Source organism: Streptopelia decaocto, assembly GCF_964273445.1.
Source record: "Streptopelia decaocto genome assembly, chromosome: 9".
Lineage (NCBI taxonomy): Eukaryota > Metazoa > Chordata > Aves > Columbiformes > Columbidae > Streptopelia > Streptopelia decaocto.
Genome location: NC_138664.1, coordinates 18,621,905 through 18,648,788, shown reverse-complemented (window position 1 = coordinate 18,648,788; position 26,884 = coordinate 18,621,905). Strand labels below are relative to the sequence as shown.

General features: G+C 38.6%; 1 protein-coding gene across 9 annotated transcripts in view; it reads left to right on the top strand.

The window, feature by feature from the left end:
- The window catches only part of TMEM266 (transmembrane protein 266), a 100,956-nt gene that overhangs the window by 20,395 nt on the left and 53,677 nt on the right, over window positions 1-26,884 (top strand). For 4 of the 9 annotated variants that reach the window (XM_082061532.1, XM_082061531.1, XM_082061530.1 and 1 more), the window contains 4 exons: window positions 16,706-16,913; window positions 18,039-18,138; window positions 19,270-19,375; window positions 21,587-21,775. In XM_082061532.1, the coding sequence (XP_081917658.1) occupies window positions 19,362-19,375; window positions 21,587-21,775 (203 nt within the window). In that variant the 5' untranslated portion in view covers window positions 16,706-16,913; window positions 18,039-18,138; window positions 19,270-19,361. Of the gene's footprint in view, window positions 1-6,623; window positions 6,654-8,980; window positions 9,001-16,705; window positions 16,914-18,038; window positions 18,139-19,269; window positions 19,376-21,586; window positions 21,776-26,884 lie in introns of those variants that run through there. The other 5 variants (XM_082061534.1, XM_082061533.1, XM_082061535.1 and 2 more) reach the window with 5 other exon arrangements.

The window sequence follows — 26,884 nt, the reverse complement described above, 5'->3', positions numbered from 1 at the left end:
ACTTCCATTACCAGCTGCCACCTCCAGAAATCTGAATGCTCTTTTTGGTTTTTTTGTGTTTTTTTTTTTTTGTTTTGTTTGTTTGTTTGTTTTGTGTTTTTTGTTTGTTTTTTTTGTTTTTTTCTCCCCCCTGTTTGGTCTTAAGAAGAAGGACTTTCTGAGCAGTAGTGTAATTAAATAGATAAGTTTAACTTTGAAAGGTGTTATTTTTAGGACTAGCTCAAAAGGGCAGGTACCGCTTGGAGACATTATAATATGACCAGCTTGTCTGCTCCAACTGAAAGAGCAATGCAAGACTTGGGTAGCATCAAGCTTTACTTAAAAGTTTTTGACACGTTATCTCTGGGCAAAGAGAAATTCAGAGGAGGCTGCAGAGTGGGTACAGCTTTTGAGCCTCTTGGCGCTGCCTTGGAAGAAGTGTCAGCTTCCAGAGGCTGACCCTATGGAGTGATGTCTTTTTTTCTCATCCCTTTCCTATATTAAGGAATAACACATACCTGTCTAGCAAGGATTATGCTGGAGATAACAGCTGTTCCCTAGCTGCCCCCTAATCATTGCCATTGCTTCCCTGCAGTTCAGATCCTAAGGTACAAGGCACAGAGAAGTTTGTGTATGGTTCTGTGTGCATGAATTAATGGGCATACTGCAGAGATATTTGTCTCCCCACACTCTTTCCTTTTTTTTTTCTGATTCATATTTGCTCACTTTTCTACCTTTCAGCAAAGGAGAGCATATGGCAGCATGCTGTCCATCTGGCTGCCACTTACTGTGAAATTGTTATGCAGGGAAATTTGGCCCCATCTTGAATTTCTTATGTAGGTAAAACTGCTAATAAAATGACAGCTGAAGTGTTTATTCTGAACTATAAATGGGAATTAAGCACAGAGAGTGAACACAAAGGGTGTTTTCTGAATATTTGTAATCTTCTTCTACCTTAAAAAGTACTTGTGCTGCTGTGCTAGTATTTAAAGCAAAAATGACCAGGATTCTCATTGTGGTGTAGACTGTTAAATTACAGATAAAAGACACATCCTGTCCCAGGGGATTTGCAATCTAAATACATTTTAATGAGAACATTGTGAATGGTGATAGATGCTTAGGAAAACCTTAGTTATGTAGGTAGTACTGTATATGTGTCATTAAAAATTCTGTTGACCTTTTGCATCCTAGCACAGCAGTCTCTTTAAATGCATGGCAGATACTAAATGCGTTGGTCAGTAGTAGCTTAAGTGGCTAAGTGTGACACTTTTAAGAATCTTTCTTAATTTAGGTCTTGCACATTTGAGTTTATTCAGATACTCCTGCTTATCTGTGTAGCAAGGATCAACACTGGTAAAGAGAAGTCTTATTGCCTCTGGCAGCATGAGCATTGTACATTTTTGTTGTCATCAGATTTCACATTGCTAACATTGAAATCTTAATAACTTTCTTGTAGTTATCTAAAGGAGTACCACTGAAAAAGCAATTAGTCTGTATATATAATATGCTGAGATCTTACCTGAAGATAAAAGTACCTCTGAAAGTAATTTTTAAATTTATGAAAGTTAGCTGTCATCTATATAAAATATATTGTCTGCTTTGTCAGTCAACAGTTTGTTTCTCATATAGCCACGTGGAAATTTCTGTAGTTTTGTAAACTGGAAGAGGTAGTAATAAAACCAGAGAGTCAGAAGCAAGAAATTTAGCTGAAACCATCTTTCTTCCTGCTTAGTTCAGGGATCCACACTTTTGATTGCTACGTGCATATTTATTATGTAGGACATGCTGCAGTGCACTGTGAAATGGACGTGCTTGTGTGCTGGTGAGAGTAGTTTTGGCTTTGGGGAGGAGAGTAGCTAGAGTTTGTTCACTGTGTTCTTTAAAGTGCTTATTTTATTTTGAATGGAAGTGCAGTCAAGTTTTTAACATAGCATTGGGATTTCTTGTCTTTTTTTTTTAAGAGTCAATTTTTTAAGACTGTAGATTGTTTCTAGAAAGCTTTTGCCCTGTACTGAAGCAGGCAATGAGAAATAGGTTCATTGTAAGTTTTCCAAGAAAACCTGAGTCTGAGACTTTCTCTGAACTGTTTTTGAAGAGATATTCTGTGCAATAATAGATCTTCTGAGTATTTTAAAATGGAAATCTAACCCTCAGTACACAGCTGTGAAGCTAGGCTGACAGTGGGAATACTGAGTAGTTTTTGGGAGAAGGAAATATTTATTGGTGGCCTATCTATTGGTGATCTATAGCTGGATGTCTGCAGTAGCAGTATCACTGAGGACAGCCAGCTCTGCTGTCTGCACCTCAATGGTAGCATCTGTTCAATCACTGCTGAGCTGCATGGAGATAATTCTTATGTGAAATGTTGAAAGACTTGTGGAATTTTTTTTTTCAATTCAAAAGGAGAAAAAACAAACAAAACCCCAACCAACCAAAAAATAAAACCCGCACAGCAGAGGCACAGAAAAACCTAAAGGTTTGCTTTTGGCCCCCAAATCAAAGAACTTCAGAGACTAGTTAGTGTGTAGTGGTTGTTTTTTTTCAAATGCACGGAGTTGTGTGACTTGTACTGAAGTCTTTTGAAATATTGTATTTAAATATTCAGGAGTTTGTGGAAGGATAAATCTGTGATGGATGTAACTGTGACACACTCAGGTTCATGGATATCTTTACAAAACTTGGCTCCCTGCTATTGTTTTCTAATGTGAAAATGAGGAAGAATTCCTTTAGTAGTCTGCTGCTTGTGAGACAGAAATAACTGATAAGGCAGTTTCTCCACAGTCTTAGAAGTCAGGGTCAGGTCACTGTAGACTCTTGAGACTAACATTAGGAAAAGGTTAGATTTAGTTAAAGATACTAAAAAATCTTTAGTTTGAAGAAACCGACCATTTTCTTGCATCTATTATTCTGCTGTAGAAAAGGTAATTGTTGTGCAGGTAAAACATGATTCTGGCTAAGCAACAGACTGTAACAGTTATCCTGAAGTGCTGCTTTTAGGCTGGTACCCAGGCTTCCTATCCTGCCAGAAAGCAGAGGAGTTTTGATGTGTAAATGAAGGTATTCTTTGAAACGCTGGGAAGGCCTGGAGTGCCAGGCAAAGGATTCCCTCAAAAGCTGGAGGAACAGGAGCTCAGAGACTCTCATAACCCTTTGAATACTGAGCTACATAGTGACCAGTTGTAACGGTGTTTTTGTTGCCTATTTGTTTGTTTCTTTTATTACGTTCTCTCTTCGTTAAAAATGCTCATCAGTACAACTCCCTTGTGTACCCTTCTGAAATTTGGGAACTATGGAAAGAGACTCGGTCCTTTTTTGTTTAGTGGGTGAATGTTGCTCCCAATCTGAATGCACTGTTTCATTCTGAAGATTAGATAGACTCGTTGCTTTTGAAGAACTTCTTTCAGTCTGAGATGATTTCCCTTTTTTGGGGGGAAGGGAAGGACTGCAGTCGAAGTAGCTGGTAACCTACCAAGGCCTGAATACAAAAGCGTTGGATGCAGTGAACTAGCAGACATAGACTAATTGGTTATTTCTTTGACACACTTGGAAATGCAGCCAGTTATTGGAGTGTCTAGGTGACTGGTGTCAGCTAGTATCAGGTTGATATTTGCTGGGTTAAGTGAAGTAAGTGTATCATCTAGTGAGAAATGATCCACGTCCCTATCTAAAAACTGTTATTTATAACTAGCACTTTCACAGACTACGTTGGTGGAGAGATTTAATAGACCGAGTGAACAGGTGAAGCAAGCTTTCTTCTGCTTCACACCTTTACATAAGGACTAAGGTACATTGGATAAATTGACTGGGAAGTACAGACTTGCACAGTTCATTTTGTCAAGAGAGGGAGGACTTCATGCCCTAGTGTCTGTGTTTCACAAGCTTTAAAAATGACTTCAAAACATACTTTTTGTTGTTGGCTGTATGAGATATGAGCTTTCTCTCCAGGTGATGTCTAATGTAATGAAATACTTATCTTGATTATGATGCTATCATAAAGCAGTGCAGAGTGCTTTTACCATAGAATGAAGCTAGAAAAAGGGAAGGCCAGTTTTCAAAATATTAAATTATAAAATGGAGAATTTAGTATTAGAGGAAAAACAGGTGGTAGTGGTGGTACCTCCCTAGAAGAACATCTGATATTGGGGCTGTATACTAGTTTTGTTTAAAGAGTTTAACACAGCACATCAGCCTGAAACAGACTGTTTTTCTGTTATTTTCATTGGGTATATAAAGCATACTGCATGAACAGCATTTGGCAGGAGAGGAACATAATATATCTGAAAGCTTTGATTACATGCTATAGGCAGCTCTGTCTAGGTCAGAAGATACCATATTATCAAATAACATATTGTGGGCATTCAGACCTTGCACAGTAGCTTGATTATTCATTGAATAATTGGGCTTTGTTAAGCAGATAATGGCATTGTTTCCATTCAGAGCCCAGGTTTGAAGTATATGATATAGAATATTTGTATTTTAAATCATCTGTTATCCAGCTGATGTAAGAACTAAATAGAACAGCATTCCATAAAAGCTTTTACATCAGCAAAGACTACCTATTCTACTGTGCATGTCACACTTTTAGTTACTGTATGCTACCAGCAGTTCTGAAAGTGTTTAAGAGATTTTTTTGTTTGTTTATAGAATTTAATTTTGGGTGGGTGTTTGTCTGTGGCAACACTTAGGACAAATCACACTGTTTAAACATAGACTGTATTAAAAACCAAAACAAACAAAAAAATGCCCTGAAGAATAAAACAGTTTAAAAGCTTCCCAAAGTGCTTGTGGGCAGAAAGGGAGGAAAAAAAAAAAGAGAAGAAGAACAAGTGTATGATTAAGACATGCAAGTAAGAGTTACCAAGAGAAATGACATGTCTTTGTTACATGCTGTATCTTATTTTACTTATGTGTAGAAGAGAAACTATTTTTACCTCATGAATAATTACATAGGCTTTATAATGCTTTGAGATCCTAAGGTGGAATAGGAAATTATTGACTGCAGTGTCAATAGCTGGTAATTTTTGCAGGTATGTCAGAGTATGGTCTAAGGTAAGCTTGCATGTTCCTCTGGGTCCTCATGTAAGCTTGTGCTTGAAGGTAACTATCAGCTTGGTAAAATTACTTCAGTACTCTGCTTAGAAGGGCTGGGGAACAGGTGATCATGAAAGGACCGTTTTACTCTAGATTTCATTCTGCTTAAGACAAGCATCTCATTTTCTGTCTCCCAAGCTGAAGATGAAAAGAAAAACAATAGGGTGATAAAATGTCCTTAAAGGACAACAAAAGTGACCAAACTCACTCAAAGTAATAGTTTCATTGTAGCAAGTGCAGCATACTCAGTTAATCAAAATGTGTGTTCTGTATCTGTGGCTGTCTAGCCTGCAGTACATCAGCCTGCCTTGCAGTAGCGAAGTTGTGTTTGCAGTGTGAGCCATATACCCATTTAGCTGTGATCAGCACTCTTTGCCTTCCCTAAGGAGATGGCAGTGATTGTAGCATTTATCATACATAAAGGAATCTGTCTGCTCTGTGTAGCTGCCAAAAGACATGAAAAATAGGGACAAAGAAGACAGTGACCATGATCTCTATAGCCCTTCAGACAACATCAAAACTCATGGAAATAGCTTCTCGACTTCTCAACCGAACCCCATCTTTAGCCACAGCAATAGTGGTGAGTTGGGATGATTTGGTAGCATGTCTGTAAAAGAATCTGCTAGCAGAGTGTTGTCTGAAATGCTGGTGTAGTGGGCAATGCATGACGCTGTTGATCTGTGTTGCAAAGTCATGAAATTCTAGGTGAAAACAAATTCATGTTCGCTGCAGAAATTGGTAGAATGCTGTGGCTTACGTTAAAAATGGTTACTTGAGAATGAAGTGAAATGGTGGGCAAGAGTCTGACTTGTTGGTGTTCAAGGAAAGAATCCAAATGCATACCAGTATTTCAATAAGAGCAAGGAGTTTGTCTGGATTATTAAGGGTTGAAAGAAGCCCAGAAGGTAATGCATGTTCTGCTGCCACCAAGCAGCGCTGTGACTGGAGCAGAGATGTGAAACCAAGGGTAAAAGTTCTCCAGTTTAGGGAAGGAGAGATGGAACACACTGAAGCGGCAGAGCACTTTTCCAAGGAAAAACAATGAACACTTGAACTTTGCTTTAGTCCTCTGCTTTACAGCATGTAGCAAAGATGATGGATCAGTGATTTTTCTGACTTGGCAAAATTAAGGCTGCTTTCTGGGAAATGCAACAAAACAGCCTCAGAGACTATGTTGGGATGCTTACAGATTTGCACTCCTATGAGAAGTGTGTGCCTTTGCAAGGGAAGGAGAAAGGAAGGACTTGAAAGCCAAAAGATCAAAATAAAAAATGATATATCAAGGTTTTGTATGTGACCTGTTTTTCACTTCTCTGCTATAGGCAATGAAGCTACATGGTACTTAATTTATAATTACTTTCCTTATATCAGTCTAAGCACTTTCTTCCTCTCACCCCCAAAGGACTGAACTAGAAGGATTCTTGTGATTTGAGCAAGGAAAGATATATGTAGCAACAGCTACTGATTCGACATGCTGGACCTAGCTGCTTCCCTTCTCGCCTGTGGTGGCGTTTGGTGTTAGTGGCAGTCAAGTTGTCAATTTTTAATTTAACATCCAAATGAAAAGATGGATGAAGATACAGGTACGTCCATGTCCAGGTATCCCCTATACACGACACATGATAGTGGTGTATCCAAGCTTAGATTCTTGTCAGTTTTGAGATAGTTTTGTGTTTGTTTCAGTGCATGGATAAATGCGTGTTTAAATTAGTTCTCATCTCTTCCCCAAGGTATAGTTTTGCATTTTTATGATCATTTATAACTGGAGTGTTGGAGGAAACCTTTCAGGCATGAGTATTTAATAAATTAAGATGCAGTAACACTGTTGCAATCCACTTGCCTACAAAATCCTACCAGGTTTTTCCTTAAGTAAGCAAGTAAGATCTCTTGCTCTTCCCTGTCTTTGCCCAAGTTTTGATACCAGTTCTACTGAAGAAGTGTGTGGGTCATGTTAGCAAAAGAGTGTTTGCCCTGTGGAATTTTTGTTATTATCTAGAGTTTATGCATGTACATGTGGATCCTGTAATTTTCATGCTTTCAGAGCTCTTATTAAGGTCATACTATAGCAGAGGTTCAAGTTTGATTCATACTGTACACCAAGTTGTCTCTGGGTCAGCTTCTCATCCTATTGATTTGCTGTGATATTTTTATGCTAACTGTAACAAAAGGAGAAAATGTTTAAGGATTTTTTTTTTAAGAATTGTAGATGTACTTTTTATTTTTTGGACACAAACTGATACAGCAAAGGGGAAAAAAATCAGTATAATGTGAACAACCATCCCTGTAAGTTGTCGATGGAGCCCAGTTTGAGAACATCTGGACTGTAAAATGCACCTCTTGAACTTTAATTGATCAGTTCCTTGGGCTATCAGCCATGAAGTATATTTTTAGATACTTGCAGCAAATCTTATTGCATGTGATAGAATGCCAAATCCATAGTTTGTCAGCTGCTGTTTCTCATTAAGTAGGGAAAAAGGATTTTGGTTTGAGTTAAATAGTTAATTTGCTGCTGCATTGCAGACTGCCGCTTGTCCAGCTATACCTGAGTTAGCTGTAAACTAGCCAGCCTGGCAACTAGTATCAAAGTCCAGCTGCACCAGTGCTAGCTCAGCATGAGCTGCTATAATCCATCCCTCTAATCCGAAGAGGGAAACTATTGGCCTGGACACAGAAAAACAATCTTTTCAGTAAGACGTTTCCTCTAAAAGCAGAGAAGGGAAAGAAGTTTGTGTCTTTAATTTTTATGGCTCATGTTTTACTGTATTTTTTTACAAGAGAAGCATAGTAATTTAATGGCAAATGAATAGATTGATTCCTTACATGGGTGAAAGTTTGTGTGCTACATTTACGTATCACACTATAGCATGGGTATTCCTTGGGACTTTGAAATGGGCCATGCTCTTGTTGAAAACAGGAGAAATTAGTTCTGCCCTATAAAATGTGTGCTCTGCCTGCCATCTGCAGCGCTGCACAACTTAGTGGTAAAATGCGTTAAAAGTGTATAGCTGCCTGAACTGATCTAAACTCACGGATAGTCTTGGTCCCGTAGGAGTCAGAAGTGCTCTGCTCCTGGATGAGAGTGCACTGTGTTTTGGCCTGTCTGTACTTGGCAGCTATTTTTCTAGCCTTTGGATGCTGCCTAACACTTCTCTCTGAGTATTCTCTGAAGTTGATTATGCTTGGTTTGCACACGTCTGTTTTGTGAATTGCAGGAGAGTGTTCCTTTATTCCCAGTTGTTAAAGAAGCATAATGTGCATTTTTTAAAAAAAAAAAGAAAAAAAGAAACTTGTTAATGGAATATTTTTTCAAAAACTTGTTCATCTTTGATTCAAGAAAGAAGTTTTCCTGTCCTGAAGCATTCCCTGTTTCTCATGCTATCTATCCTTCAATTTTTTTCCTAAAAGATCCTGTCTTCAGTATCTCAATATGCTAGGTCTGTTAAACCAACCTATATTTATAAGCTATTTAGTATATACTTGTTCAAAACTGTTTGATCTTATTACAGTAACCATTCTCTCAAATTAGATTAAGTACTTTGGAGCAAGGTTTATGTCACTTTAAAAAACACCTTCTGAAGTACCTAATGTGTCTCTAAGTAGTACGTGAATAACAGTGGGCCAGCTTTTCTTGCCCTGAAAGACTGTTCATGTCTAGGACCTTAAAAATCATAGAATTCTGATTGTCATCTTGGTATCTTTCCTATCGCAGTTTTGCAGTGAAGTTTGCAGTGGATGCCTTTGACAGCTCTCACTGAGAACAGGTGCTTGATATCATCTGAAAGCTTTCTGTCCTGTGTTTTTTAAATGTTGTAAACTCAACAGGTCAGGAACTGTCAATTGTCAATCTCATTTTTGAAATCAGTATGTTGAGAATAAGTTTTAAGGACCAGTGTTTTGGAGCTATGAAGATGATAGCTGAATGAGCACAAGGTATTGTCTCTTTAAACCCCTTATTGGTCTTTGCAGCAAGCAGTTTGTCTCATTTCTACTACTTGTTTTTACAGCCTCAAGTCCAATAAATCTCTGACCTGAGGCCAGTATAATCTCAATTTCTTGCAGATATTCTTATTTTATTGGAGAATTTGTACTGATTTTGCATTCTTTTATCTTTCTGATTCAAGCAAGTCTTTAAAACTGAATTAATTTTCTTTTTGGAAGATTTTATATGTGTATTAAAAAAAAAAACAAACAAAACCAAAAAACAAAACCAAAAAAATCCCAAACAACAAAACCAAAAACCTCCACTTACAATACTGGAGGCTTTTCTTCCTACTGCGAAGTGGCATTTTTCACTGATCAGTGCCAGACCAAAAGTCAGAAACATGAGTTCTAATCGGGACTCTGGCACCTATTTGCTTTGTTGTCTTGGACTTTGGGTTAGTTAGAGAGTACATATTCATTACTTAAATTTTATTGAAAGTCCTAGTGAGTCTTTGGCTGGAGATTGATGAATTATGTAGCAGAAGGTGATTGAGTTGTAGGGGTTAATGCAATGTTGATATTAAAATATTTCTGAAAAATGTTGAACGGTTCTTCATGTTGAACAGGTCTCATGTTTTTAATCCAGAAGCTAATGCAGATATAGCTTCCTTGCTCTCATCTGTCTTAAGACACATTTTACTGAGTTTTCTACTTCCTAGAAATGTTAGTGACTCTATCTTGGTGATTTTTTTTTTTATTTTAGTGAAGGTGAATTGATAAATCTTAACAAAAGTCTCTGTTTGCAGATGTAGTAGACACAGTTTTATTTCAAGCAGGTGGCTGGTATCTGTTATGGGTTTAAGAGCAAGAATGCATTTTATTTATAACTTAATATTTGTTTAGTGTTTCAGGGCTTGCATTATAGTATGGATCTCTTGCATAACCATTGCTTGAAAAGGATCCTTTTATCTCATCAGTGTATTAGACAGAACCTCCTTATTGGATATGGGTCATGGGACTTGATGTACTAAATAAGATACTGCTAAAATAGCGCTGTGAAGGGTGACAGGATGACTGCTGTGTTGGGTCACACACTAGTGGCCAAAGCTTTTCTCTGTCTGGTGCCAGAAGAGGCAGAATTCCCTGGACTTGCTCTGGCTTGGGAGCAATAGCACAGAACATAGAAGGATAATGATTTTTTTTTTTTTTTCTGTGGGCCAGTGTGGTTGGGTTGTCCTGTTTTCTTTATGATTTTCTATTTTAAATAAAATAGTGAGCAAACAAAGCTTTTTCAAATGCATCTCCTTTACATTCTCCTTCCACAGGCTGAACTCTGGGGTAGCAGAATCTGTTGCATAAACTTGTCTGTTGTACAACATTTCTCCATCAGACGCTGTTATATGTGATATAAGTGTCGACAGGAAGTTATTGTCTCTCCTTTAATAAATGTTTGCTATAATTATTTAATACAGAGGCAAAAACTACTGTGGTCTGATCCAGAGTTAGTGCCAGGCATTTTACATAGGAATAACTTTTCTTAATCAGTTCATCTCACCAACTTTTTTCATCTGTAAATAAACTACAGTTCTGTATTTAAAGAGCAGCCTAGGAATTAACATTCATGACTTTAAGTTGAAAATGCATGTGATATTTTTATATGTTACTGATTTCTTCCCACTTTTGCTATGATTTGGGAAGTATTGAACAGAACAATTACTAAAAGTTTACTTTTGGAGTTGTTGGAGAAGCTGAAGCCAGGTCCATGTCTGTGGCAGAAACCTGGCCTATAATATGTAGTAGGTGCATTCTGTCACCTACTGAGGTAGCTCTGTATTAAAATAATGACTATCAGTATGCTGCATGCTATAAGGCAGTTAAATCTTGCATTTTTAGACTCCAGGTAGTCAGGAAAAATGTTCTCATTCACAAACAGTACAACTGTTGTGTCTGCATACTCTGTGTCAGATAATCTTCCTCTGAAGTACCAGACAGGATGAGAATTCAAGAATTTTATTAGCTGTCTGCTCTTGCAGAGTGAGGTTTGCTCTGTAGGCATCACTAGGATGAAATACTACAACTATTCATAAATTTGCAATTAAAGCAGCTGGGCTATTTGTTTCCAAAAGCTAAACTACAAAGCATAGTGCTGTTTGGGAGAAGAGCAAAGTATTTCACATCAATGGGATAATTATTATATACTTACTTTTAAGATACATAGGAAAAACATACATTCATATAAATCAATTTCATTTTGTCTGAGAGTATTTCTCAAAAATATATTTGCGGTATAGTTGGTTCTTAGAATGAAATCTTTACTTGCAGATGCTGTTTTTGACTTGCCTAATAGCTTGCCTGGCTTTAGTACCAGTCTACTTAGGTTTGTGCTGCTGACTATGTGAGACATAGAATTGGTCTGAAGAATTTTCTTCTTGGACTTACTATTTTTTTTTTTTCTTTTGAGAGCCAGGATTTGTGGCACCAAAATATCTCGGTTGAGTGGGGGGATAGTGCCCGTGTCATAAAATTTGTTCAAATGATCTTCTAACCATGTGCTGGCTGAGCTCAGAGTCATGTAGTTCCCCAGACCAGAAGCAAACAGGTGTTTTCAGTCCAGTGGGGCTGTTGATGCCAGCTTGTTCCTATAAGCATGTGCAGTGGCACATCACAAGAGTGAACTAATACTGGGCTTTCCAACCGTGAGCCCAGCAGCACTATCAGCATAGCATCTTGCCCCAGCTTTTTATCCAAGCCCATGGTCCCTTCTGGGATCCTTGTGCTGGACTGTGAAGAGAGATCATCTCATTCGGAGCCATGTCTGCTCTAAGTGATGCTGCTTTGTATGTGTAGGTATGACCTCACTCTTTCTCAAATGGAAGTCCCATCTCCAGCAGCTGGAGCTATAAGTAGAGCAGGAGATATTGAGACATGCAGCAAAATGAACAGCTGGCAGCCTTGTGCCTAATGGTTGTGTGAAACACCAGGCTTCAAAGACTAGACAAATCTTTAAAGGGACCTTTTAAATATGATTGCTCTCTTTTGTTTGTTCTCTGGACTTGAGAGCCCTACACTGTGTGTGGGGTTTTTTTCTTCCACCTTAACCACATGGGGAAGCTTGGAGAACAGCTGTTGGGATCACCAATTTCCAGCAGCTAAATGGGGGCAGTTTGTGAAACAGTAAGGTAGATGGCAAGCTTGGAGAGTTACTTCAGAGTAAGAGATCAAATGAGTAATCTTCTTGCTGAATGAATGCGTGTTCTTTATTAAGGAGCTAAGAGCAGACTTTTCTTCAGGATTAGCTACATCGTGGATTGCTACAGCACCTGCTGGACATGCGCCTTTTCTGGAAAATGTTGGTAGTGTATTGGAACAACTGAATTTCAAGAGTGCCAGTATGTGAACTGGAATGAGAGCCCGAAGGAGCTGTCAGGGCAGCAGTGGTATGTGTTGAGAACGTATTTATGACACAGAACTCTGTCGATTTGCTACATAGCCCCTGCCCTCTCTCCCCAGTTTCTAGGGGAAGAGATGGCAGAGGGAAGGAGCATGAATGAAGTCTTTTTATAGCCATCCCAAACAGAGCAGCTCCTCCTGTTTCTTAATGTCTGGAAGCACCACATGCCGCACATCTGCAAGCTCCTTGGAAGATGGTCGGCTGGACTGGGCTCTCCTGGGAATTTGTATTGGGCTAGTCCTCCTCTAAAGGCTTTCTTTCAGCTAGTGTTATTTGTCCTGTAGTCCAAATTGGCAGTACTGAAAAGTTCAAGATTCAACCAATGATCATGATGCATTTGCACAGAGATTATTATGATTTCCACAAGATAATTTTTATCTTTTTTGGCCCATCTAAACTTCTGTCTAGGAAGTATGAGCTATGCTTACGAATAATGAGACTGTTTATTACATGATTACATGCTCTTTTTTCCCCAGACAACGTTCTGCCTAATTTCAGCATGTAGGATCATCCCACAAGGGGATAGAATTATGGCTGCATGAGCAAGGTCAAATCTGCTGTTTCCTAATTTCTGAATGCCTAATTTTTTCCAATCTAAATAACTTTCCTGTGCTTGAGAGTTTTTGTCCTTTTTGTTAATGCGATGTATTTAAAAACTTTACTGTAGATCCCTCCATAAAAAAGATGCAAAATTCAGTGTCCCTTCTTTGAAATAAAAAACTCTGTCTCTTGTACCTCTTTAATTTGCTGGATACTGCATGGGAATGTTAAAGATATGAATGGAACTGAGAATCTGCAGCATTAAAATCATATGTATCAAATGTACTTGAGTTGTTAAGGAAGTTAATTTGCTGTTTGTTTTCCATGTGGCATCTCTGCGTTCACTATCTTTTGACAAATAAAGGAAGTATTCCTTATCCACCTATACAGAGCTATATAAACAAATACTTATCGAACTCTTGTCTTAGATGACAGCGAGATTAGGGAGGGTCATTCAATCAAAATAGATTTTACTTTTTTTTAATCACAATGAACCTGTTCACCCACTAGGGGAAAAAGGAAAAAGCTGTTTTGTTCAAGCTGAAGTGAAGCAAGCACGTCCTGGGACCTCTCCTGCAGGAGATTTTCAGAAGTGTGGGTTGCTGGATTTCTGAAGGAAGCAGTTTTGACATATATGACTAATAAAACTTTCTTAAGGCAGATGTATGGAGCTGGTTAAAATTCTCACAGAGGTTAAAACAAAAACAGCTGCCAGAATTCTCAGTTTGTGATCTCAGGGTTTCAGTTCCTGGAGAAATGTGACTTGCACGAGTAGAGATGAGTGATCACATCATGTTCATGCTGATTCTCAGGGTGACATCAATGGTGTTAATCACAAAAGCAATTTGGCTAGTCTAATTCACAAGAGCTAAATGTAGCTACTGTTAAATCACACTTCCCCTTTCTCTTTGAAAGCTCCTGGGGTAATGTCTGGTTAGGTGTTTCCCCTACTTCTATTTCAACTTACTCCCACTTTGCCTTTCTCTTGTTTTTTTCTGCATGGCTCTGTGGCCTCCTTAGGATTGCGTAGCAAGAACCTTAATAAGCATCATTTGAGTTTTAGACTGTATAAGATTTTTAATTTATAGGCTGAAATAAGAACATAACTTTTCAACACAAAGGAAACAAGGTTCTGTTTCCTGATGTGTACTAGATTCAGAATAAAAAGCTCCAGTATGACATAGAAGGAGAAGAAAAACAACACAGAAACCCTTTTTTTTTTTTTCTCCCCTTCCCCAATTTGTTAGGCATTTTCAGGTGGGATGTTTACTCCAGTTGAATATTGCAAATGGCAAGGGCTCAATACCTCATCTTTGTTTGGAGTATTTCTGATCTAAAGTATTTCTCCACCATGCTGTCTCTATGGCTGTGACCACAGTCCACTGCCTTACCCTCTCAGTTTTGCCAACATGACTATTTTCGCATCTGTATTCTGACCTGTATCAGGAAAGCCATCCTCCTTTAAAAAAAAAAAAAAGTGCAGGAAAAGTAAAATCATGTCATTGATTGAAATGCCAAATCAGTGTCCTGGCCCAGCTCCCCATAATGGCCCATGTGCAGTGTATGGCTGTGGCATGGGCAGAGGAAGGAGCAGAAGCTGGGCACGAATACCTAAAACGTGCGTTGCAGCCAACAGCAGCGTCTCCTTAAAGTGTCGCCTGTTGCATTTGCTTTGAATGCAAACTGTGAACCTGTCCACGTGTCTAAGCAGCTGCTGGGGAGCTGTGTGGAAGAATCTTTAGTTAGAAGAACGTGCCAGAATCTGGCACATAAACTCTGATGTTTCAGTTCACGTCTGTCTTTTGTACACGAGCTTACAACTTCATGATAAGATTCCTCAGAATGTGAGCAAATACAACAAATGGCTCTGAACCATGTGGTATTGACTTCAGCTCAGCTAAACAGGATGCAAGTTAGTAGAGGCTTTGGTGCTATAGGCTTAAATTAAATGATCTTCCTCCTCCCTCCCCAAAATTGGGCCCACTACGTTGTGGCATGTATTTTGAAAGATGCCGCTTAAACCAATGCTAAAAGTCATGGTTTTCCTGCACAAGTGGAGTACAGTTTTTTTTCTTCTTCTTCTTTTAGTTTAGGGTGTATGTACAAATAACAAACACAATCTCACACATGCTATACTTTAACATACGGTTTCCAAGCTGTTTTTTCGCTTTGTGTTTTTTAAGCTGGACTTTATCTCCTTATTAGCAAGCTACAGCCAAGGTGTGGTGACTGACAATAGATGGTTGATCTAAACATTAACAAATTAGCTTGGGCAGGATGTGTGCTGGGCAAGGGCAGCAGCATGAACCTTTGCTCAACTGTAGCACATGACCCCTCTTCCCAACATGTATGATTCTGAGCAGAAGCCATGGAAACAGTTGCCTGCTTGTGCCTCCACTAGAGGAGGGGGTGAAAGAAATCATAAGCAAAGGGTACTTTGCAAAAGCCTTGAGGAACGCTGGCATGTGTAATACCTGTGCAAAGCACAGAGGAAAGCTGAAGGGCTTGGAAGTCAAGTATAGCGCTTCTTAAGCACTTTGATAGTCTTGCCTCAGAAAGAGTTCAGTGATTGGGGAGCAGCTTCTTTACCTACTGCAGGGGGGGTGAGGAGCTGAGTCAGCTTTGCTGAGATTTGAATTGTGATCCTGCATATTTTAAGCTGGGTTACTAGTCTCCAAACTTAGCTCTATATAGAAAACTAGATGCAGAAATATGCTTCCCATCACATTGCACTGTCCATACAAGACATGCAAGACAGTATGTCAGTCATTTAGTCCTGTGAATGTTTCTGGTTTTTACACCACTTAAAGCTTGCACTAGAAACTTTTTGGGACAATTCTTTCCTTTCTGCCATATCCCATTTTTTAACTAATTCTGTTTAACTTGGGAAACTGTGCTCCTTCTATGGCCATCTCACCTTGAAAACACACCACAGAACAAATAGAATTGCTGAACTGTAACAAAATGCGCATTGCTCATACTCACATGGCATCTCAGCAGGCACCATGTGCTCTCTGGTCTCAGTTCCAAGAAGTGAAAAAACCCAGAAACAATCAACTCTTGGATCTGTTAACTAATTCCCTCTGATAAGACTGTGAGAGATGAGGCTTTTTGTCTAGTGAACATTGAGTGAGATAGATGAGGAAAGGACTATATGGAAAAAATTCTACTCAGGGTGGTGGATGGAATAGGCAGAGGTTACCCTCTGCCCCTTGCCCATCCCTGATGGTAGAGAGGAGAGCCACATCATTGCCCTTTGCCTACACTATATCCTATAGGAATGCAAGCGAGAGATAATTGCACAAAAATGGAATCTCCCTGCTGTTATTTGTTGCCTTTAAACACCGCTCAGTTGCACAGAAGTTTTCTGTGGAAGTTGGAAGTGGTTTATGCTGCTATAAAAGTTTTTTTTCTTTTTGAGGAAGTTTTGAACATAACGACCGATGGGGTAGAGTGAATGGAAAGAATAAGTTTCTGGAAAATATCAGTGTATGTTAAGACACTTCTGTTGCTTTCATAAAGCCTGGAAAGAAGCATGAATGAATCACAGTAATCTCTTTAGGATATAGATATACACAACCTATTACATCCATTTTGAAGGCTTCAGTTGTGCTGCCCTCTTATTGTACATATTAACTACTTGTCTTTTTAATCCATTAAATCAACGAATACATTAGTTATCTGCACCGGAAATTACTCACTTTTTGCCACTTTTTCTCTTAGGAAGGCTCCACTGAGTCCTCTGGAGACTTGGCTCTATCTCCGCTCAGGTCTCTTTCCACGTTACTCGTCTCACCTTCCTGAGCACCGTATGTCATGGTAACAATCCCTCCAGCTAAGGCGAGTTGGACTCTGCTCCCTGTGGAGCCACAGGAGCTATCAGAAGAGCTTGCTTGCTGCCTGGCCGTCAGCTGCTCCTTCGGTCCTGGTGGTGAGCGAACTTTGGTTGTAGAGCTGCCAACTCCAGTAGGAGGGAGCAGGTCTGGCTTATTGGTGTTGCCACTGGTTAGATCTGGTTGAGTTGTAAAACAGAATTCTGTAGGAATGTGAACATATTTCCACCTTAAAAGCAAACAAACAACCTGGGTCTGTATTCTGGAGGGGCAAATATTTCATGTTCATTTCCTGTGTGGAAGAACTGCAGTGTTTCTTGCCTCCTGTTATGACTTAAGTTCCCTCAAAATCTTGAGATTAATCTAAGTCTAAAAATAAGAACTTTTAGAGATCTAGCTGTACCCCCTTTGGGGATATTAACACTGTGCTCTCTCGCAAATAAATGATGAGGTTTTTTTATTATGTTAAGAAACTCCCATATCTGCCTCTGGCTGCCCTCTGAGGACAGTTTCCATCACTTTTACTCCCATTTCCTAAATGAGCTGTATCCCCATTTACCTTTTATTCTCTAGGCCTGCAAGTGGAGGTATAGCAGGATTATTCATTTCCTCAGTCTCACAAGGCAGATGCAGTGTGCCTCATGCTTTTACTGTTTTCTTAGACTAAGGCACAAGTGATTTGAGTAAAATTTTTCATTTTCTTTTTCTTTTTTTTTGCAAAATGTTGTAAAATGTCAACCCCAAGCAAGATGTTAGGGAGCTAACGAGGCTCATAGTTGTATTTTAGTTTTGTTGTGCTGATAGGTGTAACAATTGCTATCATAGGTACAGATTCACCAAATCTCTTCAGTATGTGATTTAAACATGCAAAATTTTAGGCAAATGTTTCAGTATTTTGATAACTTATGGCTATAATAAATAAAATAATTCAAGGACTAGGAAAGCCAGGGAAGAGACTCCCATTGATATTGAATAGATATTGGAATCAAGTCTCTGCTGTATCAAAGGAAGGTTTATCTGATAAAAGTTGGCTTCTTACTCTGACTTAAGAAGTATTGCAAGGTTATAGATAAATGGAGTGTGTATTCTGAAATATGTGTATTTTTCTGTTTTAAAGTCAGTAATTTTTCTTTTCTTCATATGAATAATTAAATTGCTTTTGGCTGACTTATCTACCTGAGGAGGTTGATCACAGTGTAGACCCTTTCTTTTTGCATACCCAGGCACATTATCTGGAAAGTCTGAGAATGCGTTGACTACATTTTATGTTATAATAGGTTACAAGACATTAAATAAAGCCTTGGAAATGGCTCTACAAAAGATGTAAGTTCAATTTTATTATTTGGTATCAAGTGATTCTTAAGGGTCATACTATTGCCACATTTATATGTCTCCGCTGTAAACACTTAACTGATAGTAACAATTCAGCCTGTAAATGACTCTAGTATAAAGTCTGGTATAAGAAGCAATTTTTCTTATAATGAATTTTTTGTGTATTATTGTCAGTAATATTCTGTTTTACAAATTCCTATTTCTGTTTAGTTAAAATAAGAGTATATTTTTATCACAGTATCACAGTATGTTTGGGATTGGAAGGGACCTCAAAAGATCATCTAGTCCAATCCCCCTGCTGGAGCAGGAACACCTAGGTTTTTATGTTACTTTAAAAAATTATTTAGCATGTAATCTTGATAGTGGCTTTACAAAGTCTCTCATGATAGCTTTTTCTAAGAATTTTTGTTTCTTTTATGGTATTCTCCACTTTATATTGCATTTTTCCAGCTACCAAAACCAGTGTATCACTAGGTTTCATTCTCACAAGCTTGTCTTCTTCCATTCTGGTTGCCATGTGTTGGTCCAGGTACAACACAAATGAAGTGTTTTGCTACAAGCGAATGTGGTGCAGTTTCCAAATGTGTTAATGGGTTTTGTTGATCAAAATATCCTCTTGATAACAACCCATGCGGAATGTTTGACAACATGAATTAATGCTTGGAAGAAAGTTTCTAAAGTAGCAAAGGAAGTCAGGAACACAGTTCAAATTGGAAAATGGAGAACAAAACTGTGTTGACAAAGCTAATATTAATCTCTATTAAGTATATTAAATTGTAAAACAAACAAACAAAAAACCATGGTTGTCTTCCAATAGAATTTGCACTCCTGAAGCTCTGAGCTCCCTGCTCTGATCTTGGTTATCTTTGTCAGGAATCTAGTGGTTTCAAGCAAGACCTATGTTCTTATAGAAGTGTATATATGAGCAGGTGCCCATGTGTATAAGTAATTGCACTGTAACTTTACAGCTTCCATAATACAGAGGAATAAAACTACTTTGAAAAGGAATCATGGGGAGAAATAAAATTATTAGACAAACTCACAACATAACATCAAACATCAGTGCAGCCCTTTGAAGTTCTTTCAGCCTTTTTTTTGATAACTTTGTTTTGTTTCTCACAGAGACCTAATCTTGGAAGGCTAGAACTCCTGTGCAGAGCAGCTGCAATTAGTTAAATACTGGAACCATTGCGGATTCAGTTGCATCCTCCAACATGACCAATTCTCAGTAAGTAACTTGTGAGCATAGCTGTAACTTATTTTAAATAGAAGGAAACAGGTTGTGACCTTTAGGAGAATGATGTGACATCAAGAGGGTTTTTTCAGCATTACTGGAAGGAAAAGTTGATATTTTGAAGAGTAAGTAGTAGGATTTAGTGAGTTGCCTGAAGAGTGTGAATTAGCAGAAAAATCATTAATGCTGTAAGCATATCTGATGTGTTACTAACAGCCAGTGGCTGTTAGATCCATTTGCCTTTTCTCTTTCTTTTCTTTTTTCTTTCCTTCCACCAAACCTGTCCCAAAGCTCTTTGCGAACACTAGTCTGTTGGTTTGTCTGGTTTTCTTTTCAGCCAAGTCAGACAATGTCTGTTATTTAGTCTGTCTAAGAATACGGAAGGTAAATAATTTTGGGAGAGGGAAGGCTGCACTAACCTATATCCTTTTTCCTTTATAATACTAGAAATTGGATCGTTGTATGCCCTTTCATGCAAAACTGAGCCAGCTTGGACTTGTAAATGTCCACAGGATGCAACTAAAGGTGAAAATCAAAGAAAGACATTTCTTGCTAAAATTAGCTCCTCCCTCTGGGCTTCTGGTTTCAGATTGTTTACAGAGGAATACAGTTCTGTTGAAATGAAAGAATCTCATTACTTTCCGTTATTAGTTAGACAAAGAATAAAATAATCCTTTAGGTTGTTCAGATAGTACTTCCTTTTACCTCTGCTTTCTGCCATAGCATGACACAGTTGCATTTCCCTGCCAAATACTTGAGATATAACAACATTTTCCAGTTTATAAGTTCCTTTCTTGTGTAACACTGGCAGCAGTTAGCTTCTTTTAATTTAGGAATAATGTTTTCTGTCTGAAAGAATTAGTCTAACGGTCAGGCTTTTACCAACAGAATCTTTCGCTACCACATAGATATTTAGTTCCTTCACCCACATCCTTGGACTTACAAGTTATCTGAGTTAAGAACTCTTCCAAGTTATTCTTCTTTTTCTGGAAAAATAATCAACTGTTATTCAGGTTGCTTGAATAGCTGGAAGATTTTAATAAGCTTCTTTAAAACAAAATCACCAATGCAGCTTTTACAGTCAAATACCAGAGGAGCGTTGGGTGCTAAGCACTTCTTAACTGTATCCCTGAGGAAAAAGTATATCTTCACACCCACTGTTGAAAACCTCTGACAAGTAACCTGAGATTTCTTCAGAAGTTAACAGGCTCTCCTGGATAAAAGCTAAAGAAGTTTATGTGTGCAGTTACTCTGAACAAAATGGAGCAAGCAGCTTTAACTGGGTACTGTGAAGGATCAGTCCCTGCTGGGGGTTGGCACGCAAGCTCTCTCTTACAAAGAATTCATCCTTCACGTGCAATGGATAATATGCTAACCGACAAAGTTTGGGTTTCTAGATAAGTATCTTCTTGTAAATGTGGAAGACATATACATAGACAACCTCTGCTTTTACCTGCATGGAGTTCCCATTAATGTTAGTGGGGTGGTAGAAGAATACATGTTCAGATTTAGAAGCTGTACAAAATATAGATAAGGTAATCTTTACAGAAGAGTCCATAATTCTTCTGAATCCTTTTTCTCCTTTCAATATTATGTTGAAATAACTTGTAACAGAATAATCCTTTCTAGTTGAATGAAACAAAGTCACCACCCATCAAGACTATTTGAATATTGGCTCACAGTGGGAGAGAGGTCAAACTGCATCCATTAATTGACAATTGATCTGTCTATAATGATTAATAAGCTTAGCTGCTGATTGCTCACTGATCTAATTTACAAAGCAGTGAGGTTTTAGTTGTCATAGTTACATGCCATCTTTGGTTTTGCACCAATATGTTGCTTTGGGGTTCATATATTGTTTCCATAATTGTTTGTTTGTTTACAACACATCCCATTATATTTAGTACTTTTGAAACAGACTCAATAGAGTGAAATGCTGTTCTTCCTTGTCTGTGAGGTTTCTGTTGATTACAGTGGGATTTACAAAAGACAAGTTTGGCGAGATTGGGTCTGTCCCCTGAATGAGGACACCTCCCTCAATGACCTTGCAAAGGCCTTTGAAATTGCTGTCTTTTTAGGACTCTGTGAAATTCTTGTCTGTAGCTTAATTTTACTTGGTTGCTTTTTAACTTATTTATATTTGTTTATATGTCATGTGTGTGTAGAGAGAGAGAGGGGTTTTCATTTTGCTTATTATGTTTTCAGGCCTACAATAGAGGGCGGTGTTTCAGAAGTTGAGATAATTTCACAACAAGTGGAAGAAGAGACCAAAAGCATTGCTCCTGTACAGCTTGTTAATTTTGCTTATCGAGATCTACCTTTAGCTGCCCTTGATCTGTCTGTGGCTGGGTCCCAGCTTTTGTCAAATTTGGATGAGGAATACCAAAGAGAAGGGTAAGTACAAAGGGCAGCATTTTGTTTTATAGTTTTAGGTTATAGGAATTTCATGGCCTGTAAAAAAGAAAACCCCGAGTTCGAAAAGTGCAGCCAGTTGTCCTCAGACTCTTGGTTAAAACCATTGTCACAAGATGGAAGTGACCTTTTCTAGTATAACTAATCTGTGCTGGTTTGGGGCTCTTTACACTCAGGGACAACTGGACCAAGCATCTGGCCTGTCAGACAAGCAGAATAGCCCTGCTGAAACCTCTTTGTGAAAGGTGTTTCAGGATAACAGAGGAATGGCTACTGTGATTCTTGTACATAGTTGTATATATCCTGACAGAGATAATGACTTGTGCTGCTGATTCCTAGACAGGTAGTGTACTTTTCACAGAATAATTTGAATGGAGTAGTTTGCTTATGTGAGAACATTGGCTTTGGTAATGTATATGCGTATTACTACTGTTTTCATAGAACAACTGTTCCAGTTTTATTGGAATAGAATATCTTAATCTGTTTATAACGTTTGCCCAAACATAAGCCAGAATCAGATTACATAGCACTGTTGTCCTACAGGACATTAGAAGTCGTCCTTATGCCTGGTAGGCTTGAAGTGGCGGTAGGTGGACAGCAGTAGTAAATTTTTTATGAAAGATTTGGGTCAACTGGAGAGAATCTGAAGGGAAGGCAGTGAGAATGGTCAGAGGCTCACAAAACCTGCCATGGAGTACTGATTGGAAAAACTGTTTGTGTTTCACGTGAGGAAGAGACTTTCAGAGGAGCTTATAAGAGACTTCAGTAAGGAAGAGAACAGCCTGTTATCCGTCTCCATGGCTGTTAGGACAGGAGGTAGAAAGCTTGAATTGCAGCAAAGAAGAGAATAATGATAGGATAGCGAATTTCTTGTGTTTATGGGGAGGAGGAGAACAGAGTAGCAATCACTAGATGTCTTTAAGAAGATGCGTTTGTCAGGAATGGCAACACTATAGTTTAACATCACTTGGAACAGAGATTAGTTGAGTGTTTGTGCCTAGACCCTCTGATTCTGTGATTACTGTTGCACTGAACACATCTATACTCCACTGTCAGTAAGATCCATCTAGAAGCACTTCACAGTAAGTCATATAGACCTCTCATTGATGAAGACATTAAAAAGCATTATATAAGCCTTCATTTATTAACAGCTGAACGTGTATTAACCTGTGCTCAGGAATCAGCAGAGAAACCTGCTTGATCTCTGCTCAGCAGGTATTCTGTATGGTAGTCAGGAAGCAGTATGTGGGGAAGGCTCTTGGCTTTAATTTTTTTCCAAATTGGACTTTATGAGACATCTCCAGAAAGTTGTTACTCTAAACAAGGGGAAATATGTTTCAAGTAGGTTATATAAGTATGGTACTACTGTAACATAAAACACCCTGCGTAGCGAAAGAGGCACTTGAAAATTAATTTGAGTGTGCAGGTGTAACCCTCAGGCTATTTTGATGCCAAGTAAATACTGGTTTAGTTCAAATACACATTTTTTAGATTTTTGTGATCTGAAACAATTCTTCACTGTGCCAAAGTGCACCTCTCATTGTAACCATTTGAGCAGCTTTGCAGTTTTAAACATGGAAATAGACTTGTCATTATTTTCCTCAGCAGAGATCTGTTGCTTCACAGACTTCTTTTGTGGCTTTATCAGTCTGAATACAAATAAGCAGATGCCATCCAGACCTCCCAGCTGTAGAGTGGGTTCTCTGAAGAAAATTCAGAGCTTTAGTTTGTACGTCTCAGTGCATTCTGTCTGAGGATGTTCAGCTGAGTCCCAGGACTACATCTGACTTGTGAGAATGGCAGCTTCTGCCTTTCAGAAGCAATGATCTCAACCAATGCTCGCTGATATTTAGGAGCAGAGGTGAGCTCAAGAAACCCAGCAGCGAGAGTGAAATGGGGTCCCCGTACCACCTCATGCCTTGTTTTGGAATATGTCTGGTTTTATGAATGTGGTGTAATTTCTTTCTCATGGCCTTGATAGAATGTGACTGTTATCCACCTGAGCAAGGAGATACGATGGGTCAGATCAGTTTGGTACAGGAACTGCTAGTTTTATCTCCCTCACATATGAAGAGATTGTTGTGGGAAGGGCAGCACAGGAGGTGGCAGAAAATGTCAAAGTCCTGTAGTTTCTGCCAACATCCATATTCGTAACTGTGAAGCTCTGTTACCCCAGTGCTTCCATATAGGTTGCAGGTGGAGATACCAGAAGACACTGCTAATACCAGAGCATACTAGAAGGAGATGTGGGACTCATTTTCCTATCTATGGCAGTCTCCCTTTGCCACAGACTCCAAGTGTTACCGTTTGTATACTTTTCCCTGAGAATTTCAAGGAAGGTGCCAACCTGTATGACCTGCATATATTCTGTATGGCTTTGTTGTACCAGATCTATAGCTGATCTAGGCGAGTTGTAGTTGTTCTTAGTGCAAGGCTCTGCAGCAGGAAGGTCTGGCACAGCCCTTTGCTTGGAAAATACTGGGTTGTTAAAAGCTGCATCTGTCCATGACCTTGTGGTTTTGAATGCAATTGTCCACAGTTCCTAGTTCCTGATGTGGGTTGTCACACTTCATCACTAGTAAGTCTCCATCTCTATGCACAGAGCAACAAGAAAGACATCAGACTAGAGATGAATGATTTAATGGCCTGGCTGTGTGCGCCCACAGGCTTTCCTCTTACTTCCTTCATTAAGGCCAGAAGGTGTTCAGGGTCCGAGCACAAGCACAAATTTAACCTGTTTGCTAACTAGGGGAGCTTTTTGTTTTGTCTGAGATAATGTTTCTCTCAATAAACCTGATATTAATAGGCAACCAGCACTAGGTGGGTCATAGCTCAGCCCTCTTTTTGTGCCTGGAAGCTCCCAGATGGCAACAGACTAGCTATCTCTCCCATGAGAAATGAAAAACAATAAAAGGAAAAGCAAAGAGAAAGGAAAATTATGGTCTGTCTTTTGTTAGACAAACCATATGTGAACTGACATTCACGTGGCTTTAAAGATACTGGAAAAGAAATATTATTTTATGGTGTTTGATAGGTCTTTGCTCTATCATATAAAATGCTCAGGGTAATCAGTTCCTATCCATCAGTGTTGAAGGAATTTTGTGGACAGTTTGAGCATTTTTTGTCAGAAATTCAGTTTACAATGCTGATTGCTGTGCTAAGCAACAAAGAAAGGACTGCAGATTAGACGGTGCATTAAGCCTGTCCCTGAAGTACACCTGTGAGTAGTGAAAGGGTAATCAGGCAAGAGAAACCTTTCTGCTCTTCCAGACACCTTCAAACAAAGCACAAAATGTGTTGTCTTCTAATGCTGGTTGAGCAAAACTTCCTTCTGTAGACTTCTCAAACAGGGAAAGTACAAAGATTTACATGATGGAAATTGGTTAAGTTGGATGGAATCTGCATTGCAAATATTCTCACTCATAAATCACGTGAGTGATGATGACATGAGTGTGATGTCATTGCTTATTAGTGCTGCTGATCTGCCTTGTAGTTCACTTGCTAGAATCACCCTTAGATATCGCTGCTGTGCACTGTACTCAAACATTGCAGAAAAGATTGAGACATAGGCTGGAGACATGTATATGAGAAATAAATTTAATCAAAAAATGTACCTTGGATGCAAAGGAGATCATGTGGTGTACACTTCTAACATATCTGTAACAGGTTAGGTAATACTTGTGTACAAAAAGCAGCCGCAAAGTTGCTGATTTTCTTCATGTCTGTGAATTTATTGGAGAGGCTGTGTCTGCATTGAACTAGGTTTGCATGAAAAGAATATGTAAACATTTCTTTAAGGAGACTAATCACTCAGAAAGCTAAGGAGATTTTTAAATGTTAATATTAGCTTTAAGAGCCACTCTTAACTTCTTTTTTTCTAATCAAGTATTCTGTTTTCCAAAAATGACTTTCTCTCTTCCGTTTTTGCGTCAGTGACCAATAAAAATGAGGTGGAATAGTTGGAAAATTAACAATATGCAGGAAGTGGTACATGTGTGTTAAAGACAAGCAGGAGTAGGGAAAAGTCCTCCTTCCTGTGTCTTCCTTAAGTTCCAGTTAAGACGTATTGTTTGTAATGAGTTATAAAAGAATTTACAGACAGTTGCACAACAGGTTGGATTGTTTTTTCTTTTTTTTTGGATATGCGGTTAGGTAAAGATCTGTGTTTAATGGGGGTGGGAACATAGGGAGAGAGATACACCAACTTAAAATTATTTGTTGTGTTTGTTTTAGATTGCAGCTCTTGAATTTTCATATGTTAAATATGGAACATGAAGGTGCTTTCAAATACTGTGTTTTACATCGAGAGCTGTAAAGGTTGGGAGTTCATGCGGTTAATGTGACTCACTTGACATTAGCTGTAAATAGTCATGCCGTTGTAATTTAATCATTTATGATCATCTGTTCGTAGCCTTAGATTTGTTTGGTCACAGCTAGGCAGTGCATTAAACAGTAGGAATATCTGAAAAATTAAAGCTGTAGGAGGGATAGAGAGAAATTATAAGGGAGGAAAACCAAAACTGAACAGAGATGTACAGAGCCATGAGCTTTTCATTTTAAATTGGTTGCAAGCCTTCACTGATGAATGTATTCACCCATCCTGGGAGAAAAGGATGTCTGTTCCTTCAGTCTGTCTTCTGAAATTGCATCAAGTGGATGCCATTATTTCTGATTTTTTTTATTCATCTTTCACTTTTTATTTTGATCTCTTTGAGGTATTTTACTTGTGTTTTCTACAAAGCTTAAAGGTGCTTTAACTAAAAGAACTCAAATGGATGACGTTCTCATATTTCTCTTGTTTTCTGCTTTTCTTGTCTTTATCTGGCAGCATAATTAAGGAACCCTCCCTTTTCTGAAAAGTTCTGTGCACCTCATGGAGATCTGGAGCACATCATGTTGATACATGGTGAATAATGAGGTCCAAGCTCCAGATGAAGTGCAAAGGTTTTGGAAGACAGGACTATTTCATGTAGGGAACAAACTCCTTGTATTTACAAAAGTTACTTTATTTTTAGCTGCCAACCACAGTCTGAATCAAGAAAGATGGTGTAAAATCTTAATAGCAAAATACAGTGAATGAGACTGTGGAGC